Consider the following 9,472-nt stretch of genomic DNA (forward strand, 5'->3'; position numbering starts at 1 on the left):
TCCTCATATGATGGATATTCTCTAATGCATAAAGGTTCAAGCTCCGTAACATAACTTGGGTCTGGTATATATTCTTCAACATGGGGACCTAAGAAACATTGTGTATTCCGGCCAGGAAAGGCAGTAAGGCAAGTTTATAAGCCACCTTACCAATTCTTTCCAAAATCTCGAACGGACCAACAAATCTAGAATTCAACTTGCCTCAAACACTTCTGATTTAATAGGACTCCTCTGTTTCAAAAATACTTCTATCTTTAATAAGTACATCTTGTTTCTGATTTAACAATAGACGTAGCACATGTTACCTCCTATTAGCTATCAGTTTAACAATAATTTTATATGGAGTGATATATAAATTGATAGCACGATAGTAAAATGGAAGCGATGCATCTGACCTTTACAGGATTATAGTAATAAAGTGTACTTCCATGATGTAGGCATAGAATATGATGGGAAGAATTGCTTTACTATAAGATACATCTCTATGGATGATGGCCAATAGCATTTTAAGAGAAAAGATAAAAAATCATTTGGATCAGGAGTTTATCATCTAATATAGATCGTAATGTAGATTCAATTTCAGCAGGGGAGACCGTTCTATAAAGTATCTCATTATCACTCAGATAGATAATAAAGTATTTGATGGTGGAAGGATTATCAGATGTGTGGTATTCTCATTTATGGTAGTTTCCCTTTTAAAAGCATATATCTCTATATTTCCAAGACTCTCGTGTGGTTTTCCGCTTTTTTCTTGCTTTTTGCCTGCGTCTTTTCAACTCACGTGTCTCTTCCTTGCCATCAGGGCAATCTCCAACCCGTACCTAGAACGCACTGTATTCCCGCCACGTGGCAGATAACCCCTTCTGATTGGTTGTCACGTGTAGGTTCTTCTTTCCAAATCCACTAACTGACTTACACGTGTACATCCGCTGTAGTGAATATTGGCATCATAGAAAAGTTAACTCACCACCGGCAAAATCAGCGGCGAAGAATCAGCCACGTTTAAGAGCGCGAGAAGTTTCGAGCGCAAATAATGAAATCCCGCCAGGCCAGTGGACGGTGCCGGCTTCCGTACTCCCGGACTGAGACAATCCCTAGCTATACAGGAAAACCCTTCTACTTTTACGAAATATCAATCCGTGCCACTAAAGCACCAAATGCCTGAACCAACCAAAGTTTGGTTAACGCGAACTATTCCGTAATTTTGAGATTTAAGTGTGGCTACGTGTGGCATACAAAAATATAATGGAGACAGATCTAGTAATCGACAAAGATGTCGGCAAGCCGATAAACCAGGAGACAAAGAGCCGGTACATGAACTCCAACTAACCAACGGTTAAATTTTCGAATAGTCATCAACCGGACAGTCATTAATTTATTAATAAATTCGGCAACTCCGTGCCGTTTGATTCGTCGAAGCTTGGATTCACCTAACGAACGGTTAGGATAGCTCATATAGCCAATATTTGTACATCACCGACGACGGACGGTAGCCATCCCGACATTATCTTTAATCGACCAATGATTAACAGCAAAATGATTATCTTAATCGTCAGATACACTACTTTAAGTTTTCATTAAACAAATCAAGAGTCCCTTTCGTAACTCGCGTTCTTTGTTCTCATTCTTCGCTCTCTCTCTCTCTCTCTCTCTCTCTCGCTCATACCTCCGCCCCCGGCTTCCCCCCGTCCCGGCGAGAAAACCTAGATATCGTAGTATACGCAAATGAGTTCAAACGGGAGTGATTTTTCGTAGGTATTGAAATGGGAAACCGTGGAGATTTTACCGAGTTTGAAAGATTTTGAAGCGCTCTTGCGGTTTCTCTCGCATCTAGTGGTTTTTGAGCTGCGGGATTTCGAGCTCTGTTCTATCTTTTTTCAAAAGAAAGGAAGCTTTATTTGGAGTTAAATCTGATGAAATTTCTGATCCTAATTTCCTATGTGCCGTCTCTTTTGAACCTTGTAAGTGCGGTGATTTAAGCTGCTTTTTTTTTTCAAATTGTTTTTTCTGAGATCGCGATTAAGCTAGCGATCCTTTCTTCCAGCAGGATTTCGAATTCGTTTTTGATTTTTCCTGGGATTTTTTTTGTTGTTATTTTGAACTTTGGGAAGGATGTGCCAAAGTGATCAACCGGGCATTGTTTTAAAGTTTTCGTTAACATCGTTGTTCTATTGCTTTGTAATTTAGTAACTTTTTGATCTTTTAATTTCTGTATCAGATGATTGAACTTTATTGAAGGATAGTTATGGATGCTGCTGAGATTGAAGAGAATCTATTTGTCGCCCGCGATGCGAAGGTATCCATGCATATCTTTTTCTGAGATAAGTAAATTTCAGTGTTTCATCTAAATAGGTTAACGATTATTAATTGATGAAATAATGAAATCATCACTATATGTGGTACAAGATGCATTAACTTTTTTACTGTGTCAAGATGTTCTTTTTGCTCGGTAATGACATAGTAGTGTTATTGTGGAAAATACATGACACTATTTACGTAGTTGTGTCATCTTAAGCCAGTGTTTCTATCACATACGGTTGTACCAAAGAAAACCACACCAAAAGTATCTTCATATTTTCTTCGTAATAAATTTTCCTTTCATCTGGTTTGATATTTTCTTGAGCTAAAGGATTCCTGCTTCTCAGAATAATCATGTAAAGCAGCTAGTAGATGTACTTTTCTGAACCAAATTTATTTCCATATTTTGTACATTTGCTTAAATAAGTGATTGATTGCAAAGGGATTGATAAATCTATATTTCTGTGATCCTGCTTTTTGCTAAGGTGATCATTATAGCTTATTGAAATGGTATTCATATTATAATTTTATTTCCCACTCTGGATTAAATGATTGAGGAACTTATGATGTGCGGGTGCAGTTGCATGGAGGAATGTGTAGAATACTTTCAACAATTGTTTGTAGAGTGCTGGAGATCTTTCCGTTAATTGAAGCAGCAAGACCCAGAAGCAAGTCTGGAATACAGGCACTTTGTGCGTTGCATGTGGCCCTTGACAGAGCTAAAGGCCTTCTGCGACATTGCTCGGATTGCAGCAAGTTTTACTTGGTAAGTCATTTTTGTTCAGATTGCAAAAATTTGACCTCTGTATTATCTGGTTCTGTAGGTTGCATTTCACTCAACTAATGGGTATGCTCTGAAAGATTTTTGGTTCTCTTTGTTTCTTTTATTTGTGTGTCAAAAGAACTATTTAGTAACTGTCACTTTTTTACTAATTATAGAATAATGAACTATGTTTAAAGAATGATCTAGGGAGGTTGTTGATGGAAACGGATTTATCTTGTGAAAATTGTAGTTTGGACATCCCAATTTACACATCTGCTCTTCCTAGAAATTCAGCTTCTTACTTCAGCTTCATATTGTTGTTGCTAATGATATTGGAGATTGCAAACCTGTGAATATGACAGTTAAAGTCTTCGGAAGCTATTATAGCTGTTATAGATGCAAAATCTTTCTGCAGTTATGCACTCACTGTGATAACACAATCCATTCTTTATGTGAATCTTGCTGCTTTAGCTTCACACATTTGAACAAATTATAGTTAATGTCTACTAGCCTGCTTCATGATTAGACTGAAGATGATTTCTAGTTTTTATGATACCCAATAGCCTGCTTCAGATATGCACTCACTGTGATAATGCAATCCATTCTTTATATGAATCTTGCTGCTTTAGCTTCACATGTTTTAACAAATTTTAGTTAGTGTCTACTGGCCTGCTTCATGATTAGACTGAAGGTGATTTCTAGTTTTTGGAGAGGTTAATTTTCCTGTATGATGGTGCAATCTCTGCATACAGCACTAAGGTCAATAGAATTGTTATCCAGATGAGCTGAATGATGTAATTTGTGCTTGATGATCTTTTGCTTTGTGGGGGTCTTATCTGCATTTATTGATTTGCAGGCTATAACTGCAGATTCCATCCTTATGAAGTTTGAGAAGGCAAGATGCTCTCTTGAAGAAAGTCTTAGGCATGTTGAAGACATAGTCCCACAAGCTATTGGTTTTCAGGTATATTATAGAGATCAAACTATTCAAATATTTGCTGCATTATTTGGCATAATGTTTCCATACTTAACAATGTTTTTATAATTATTTCTACACCAATGCTGTTAAATATAGAGTTTTATGATGCCTATGTTGTAATTTACGAAAGGACCTACGCTCATATATTCTATTTGCAAGTGTTATACCCAAGAAGCTGTGCACACCCACTAAATTTTAGATTTTTGGTGAATTCCTCATTTTAACCAGACACCAACCCATAAAAGTTCAATGCGAAGTTGACAGCTGCTTGTAAAATGTTCTTATGCTTAATCTAGGACTGAGACTACCATAACTTGAACTGAATTACCAAAATCTTCAACCTAAGCTGGTGCCAAATTTACTACCATAATTATGTTTTTGCCCATTGCTTGAGAATGCTTATGCACTCCTTAGTGCACAGACAATTGTGGGTGCAAGCAACCTTCATTTACGTTATAAACGAACTATTATTCTGTTTTCTTAAACGTATGAGTAACTTCATTCTTCTTTCGTGCTTGCATGGATGTTTGATTGTCTTGTGGTACATGAATGCTTTTCCTTCCTGGTAAAGTCCGTAAGCTCTCAGATAGTTTTGATGGTGTTCTACAGGATGAATAGGTTTTGATTTAGTTTCGACTGAAGCAAATGAGTGTCAATTTTGGAAGTTTCAGTAGTTTTATATCCTTTTTCAGTTATTTTGATTGAAAACTATAATGAATCAAACATACCAACTATAACTAGGAAAATCAGAAATGATGAAGAAAATAAAATAAGTGTTGGAGACATCTTTTGATAGTTCCACATTGAGACAGTTCAAAACTTATTCTAAGAATATTTTTTGATGTTTAAAAACTATATTTTGTTTGTAATGCGTCATAGTACTATTTAACAATCTAACATATGAGAATCTCAATGTCTGTAACATAGCTGAGCCTATGTCAAAACTTGCTTCAAATCTCTTTGGAACATAATGTTTCAATGCTTCCAAATATTCTAATACCTTGTAGGATACATGTTCACTTGAGACGAAAATCTTCTTGGGAGTCAAAGTAATGAGGAAATGGAAAACAACAAAAGCATGGATACATATAAAGAATTTTGCTGGATAATTTCGGGCCTGTTTTGCATTTTTTCTGTTTTTGTGATATTGCTTCTCTACAAATTAGCGAAATACCACATGGAGATAGATGTTGAAGGATAGCATCTGCACAAAACTTCTGTTATTTTATTGCTTTCATTTTCACTCTTTTTTAAAAGTAATGAATCTTTGCTACCAAAAGCTTTAAAGATTTTACAGACAATTACAAAATACAATAGGGTTTCTTCATACATGTTTTCTATTATAGCTCATTATTCTTCTTGGGTTTTTGAAAAAGAAAGCAGAACATGGAAGCAATACCAAACAGGCCCTTAGCTTTCGCTGAAACTCTGAAAGCAGCTAAGTTCCAGATAGTTTTTGATTGATAGTTCTGAGTGAAATTTCAACTCATGTGGCAGGAAAACTCAATATATGAACCTATAGCCACAAGTAATCCATGGAAATTTCTTTGGGTTATTCTACCAGTTAGCAGATCTGTTTTGCTAAGCCTTTTTATTTGTCCCTGACCTTCTTTCCATGCCTTTTTGCTGAATGGTTGGACTTGCCTGGTTTCATCTCAGATTATGGAGATTGTTCGTGAGCTGGAAGGAACTATGTTTCTATTGGATCAGTCAGAGAAGCTGGCTGGTGATGAAGTGATTGCTTTGCTTCAGAAAGACAGACGATTTAGTAGTAGATTCAATGATAGTGAAGAACTTGAGGTCTTCCACCAAGCTGCTTCTAGGCTGGGCATTACATCTTCGAGAGCAGCACTCACTGAGAGAAGAGCTCTCAAGAATCTGATTGAAAGGGCTCGTGCAAAGGAAGACAAACGGAAGGAATTCATTTTATCTTACTTATATCATCTCATGAGGAAATACTCAAAGCTTTTCAGATGTGAGGTTGCAGATGATACCGACTTTCAAGGTTCAGATCCTTGTTCCCCTACAATACCAGGCTTTGAAGAGGTCTCTGCCCCTGATGGAAATGGTGTTGCCTTTGAGAGACAGCTATCAAAACTTCGCTTTTTTAATTTCAAGAAAAATGGGATAATATCAGGAAAAGTGCCACTTCCTCCTGAAGAACTCAGATGCCCTATCTCCTTGCAACTCATGTATGACCCGGTCGTTATTTCATCAGGGCAGACCTATGAACGTATTTGCATTGAGAAATGGTTTTGTGATGGGCATAGTACATGCCCCAAAACTCAGCAACAGCTCCCCCATCTCTGTGTAACTCCAAATTATTGTGTTAAAGGACTCATAGCAAGTTGGTGTGAACAAAATGGTGTTCCTCTGCCTGATGGTCCCCCAGAACCCCTTGATGTCAACTATTGGAGGCTGGCTTTCTCAGAATGCGAGGCCATGGATTCCAGATCCATGGGGAGTATTGACTCTTGCAAGCTTCAGGGTGTCAAGGTGGTCCCATTGGAATATGGTAGTATCACAGAGGCATTCCAGGGGATTGATGCTTGTACTTTAGACAACAGTTCCTGTCAGGATGGTGAAGTGGATGAGCTTGAAGGATACAAGAGTTTGCTAGCTGTGCTGCGTGAAAGCAACAGTATGGGAAAAAAATGCAGAGCAGTGGAGCAGATAAGGTATCTGCTGAAGGATGATGAGGAAGCAAGGATCTTTATGGGTGCAAATGGTGCTGTTGAGCTACTCCTTCAGTTTTTAAAGTTGGCTGTCAATGATGGAGAGAAGAAGTCTCAAGAGGTTGGAGCCATGGCTCTTTTCAACCTTGCAGTTAACAATAACAGGTATTCTGGTTGATGCATTCTCAAAGATAACTTTTAGTCAGATATCTTTGTTAGAAATCAGTAACTTGCTATACTATAGATTGTACATTAGTGTAGGCAAATTATAATCTCATTGGTCCTCAAAACAGTGATGACTTGTTTTGCTGGGATAAGTTGCGTATCAATTGAGTAAATTGTGACCCTTGGAATCTTTCATTTACCATCTCATTTGCATCTGTTTCTTTTCTTATATAAATTCATTATGGAAGTCCCCATGATTGCACCTTCTCCCACTTCTCTCTATCAAATGTTGTATCATCCAACTGAATATTGTTAATTCTCTGTTGGATCTACCGCTGTATCTACCACTTACCTTGTGAGGTGCCACTTCCCTTTGCACTATTGGCATGCCACTTGTATAATCCTTTTGGGTCCCTGAATGTCACTCTCATTGCAACCTGTACAAAATGGAACGCATGCAGCCCCTCCTCTCCTTTTGTTAGCTGAAATAAGTATCTTGATTCAGTTGACAGAGGAATTGAAGACATAATTGGAATATGAGTTATTTTTTCCATGGTCATATTAAACTTGATTTTGCTTCTTTTTTTGTTGTGTGTGTGTAGGGGCAGTGGGCCCTTCATTATTTTATCTTTTCTGAAAACTCCTGTTGTCAACTTGAATCAGGAACAAGAGTATGCTGTTATCTGGTGGGGTGTTGCCTCTACTGGAGCAAATGATCTCAAATTCAGAGACACGAGAAGCAGCCACTGCCCTCTGCCTTAATCTTTCCTGTCTCGACGAGGCCAAGCCCTTCATTGGCTCAAGCCAGGCAGTCCGGTTCCTGGTACAGCTCCTACAAGCTGAAGATACTGAAAGCAGTTCCTGCAAGCATGATTCCCTTGACACCCTTTACAACCTCTCCTCCCACCCACCCAACATTCCTCTCCTCCTATCATCTGGTATTGTTGATGGGCTTCACTCTCTTCTCACAGCCTGTGGGAGCCCTGAAGCGGAGAAGGCCCTTGCTGTCTTCATAAACTTGGCAACAAGCCAAGCAGGAAAAAGAGAAATAATGTCGACCCCTGGCCTAATTGGCGGGCTCGCAGCCATCTTGGATATCGGTGAGCCAACAGAGCAAGAGCATGCTGTTTCATGCATTCTTATACTGTGCAATGGTGATGAGAGATGTAGCCATATGGTGTTGCAAGAAGGGGTAATACCATCCTTAGTTTCCTTATCAGTGAGTGGGACAGCAAGAGGGAAGGAGAAGGCACAGAAGCTGCTAAAGCTTTTCCGGGAGCAGCGGCAGAGAGAGCCTTCACCTGTGAGGCAGCAGCAGCTGGTGGAGCGTTCTGCTGGCAAAGGGGGGGTTATGGAGTCGAAACCATCGTGTAAATCAAGATCGAAAAGGCTTGGGCGGACCCTGAGTTCCATATGGAAGAACAAGGGGTTTTCAGTGTATCAATGTTAGTAGTGATCAGGGGCCATGTAAACTGTTCTTTTTTTCTCTTCAGTTTCTTCTTTCCCTTCACGTTGAGGGTAACTGGTCATTTTCCTTTTACCCTTGAAAAACAGATGTACAGGACTTTTCTTCTAGTATTTTAATAGCAAATCCTTGTTATTTTCCTTGTGTTAAATCATTGGGCATCCATTTATATATTTTAATATGTTTTAAACCCTGGAATACCTGTTAGCTCCAGTGCAGAGTTGGTGAGGAGGGTTCTAAACTTTGGCTTTAACTGCAATATTGATGAATTTATGATCTAGTCAACAATCAACGAGTATATTTGTTTTCTTATTTTTTTGAGGGAAGTTTTCTTTCTTTCTTTTTTTTATTTTTTTTATAGAAAACGGTAATTCATTTAGCTCTAACGTGAGTACATCATGCCAAATCAAAAGAAAGTAGGGGCATTTTGAATAAAATTCCAAGGGATGCTAACTTGTAGGGCGTCATGTCTAGTAGATCTTTATTTCAAAAGAGAAGTTAATTAGATCTTACTGTGTATCCAATCAAGACCCTCATGTCACGGATTGCAGGAACTGTTTACAATTTATGCTGTAGATGATTTGTTGCCCTAGTATACTCATACAGCGGCCTGAATGTAAAAATAATTTAGTGGAGTAATTAAAAAATATGTAAACATGGTTTGCTCAGTAGTCATGTCTTTGTTGATCAATCATGTGCATTCTTATGTAAGTAGTGAGCAAAGTGGGTTATGATATGTTTGGCCAGGCAACCTATGCTAATCCCTTTGAAGTTCGACCAACACTAGCCCTTGAAGTTGGGATGACTTTGAGTGCTATGTTTTGAATTTCCAGAAACTCGGTTTCTCCAAAAGCTTTTGGGGGAGCTCGGTCTTGCATAGACTTAATTTAAAAGAAATATAGATCAAAATCTTGTGGTTGGTCATGGCCACTTTATGAATATTTTGAATTTGTTGAACTTTCTGGTTGTGCTTGTCACGCCCCGAACCCAGCACCCGGGTCCGGTACGCGACCGGCCGCATGAGCCCTAGAGCAGTGCCCTAAAGATCATGCAAGGCCTATGATTAACAAAATTCCAATAAATCCACAATTAATTTAATAATTCAAATAGACAAATCCGACATGTCA

The 9,472-nt window shown here is 38.5% G+C and overlaps 1 protein-coding gene across 3 annotated transcripts; it reads left to right on the forward strand.

Annotated features, from left to right (window-relative positions):
- Positions 1–1,601: 1,601 nt before the first annotated feature.
- LOC120103795 (U-box domain-containing protein 45-like) lies at positions 1,602–8,496 on the forward strand. Of its 3 annotated transcripts, none has more exons than XM_039119251.1 (6): positions 1,602–1,961; positions 2,219–2,296; positions 2,879–3,064; positions 3,918–4,025; positions 5,700–6,880; positions 7,544–8,496. In XM_039119251.1, exons 2-6 carry the CDS (start codon positions 2,246–2,248, stop codon positions 8,328–8,330), a joined length of 2,313 nt encoding a protein of 770 aa, XP_038975179.1. In that variant the 5' UTR covers positions 1,602–1,961; positions 2,219–2,245; the 3' UTR covers positions 8,331–8,496. The 3 variants fall into 3 exon arrangements, with proteins under 3 accessions (XP_038975179.1, XP_008801188.2, XP_038975180.1); XM_008802966.4 differs by having other exon boundaries at positions 1,602–1,755; XM_039119252.1 differs by having other exon boundaries at positions 1,602–1,751.
- Positions 8,497–9,472: the final 976 nt, after the last annotated feature.

The sequence above is a fragment of the Phoenix dactylifera genome, unplaced genomic scaffold (genome assembly GCF_009389715.1).
Source record: "Phoenix dactylifera cultivar Barhee BC4 unplaced genomic scaffold, palm_55x_up_171113_PBpolish2nd_filt_p 000513F, whole genome shotgun sequence".
In the NCBI taxonomy this organism is placed as follows: domain Eukaryota; kingdom Viridiplantae; phylum Streptophyta; class Magnoliopsida; order Arecales; family Arecaceae; genus Phoenix; species Phoenix dactylifera.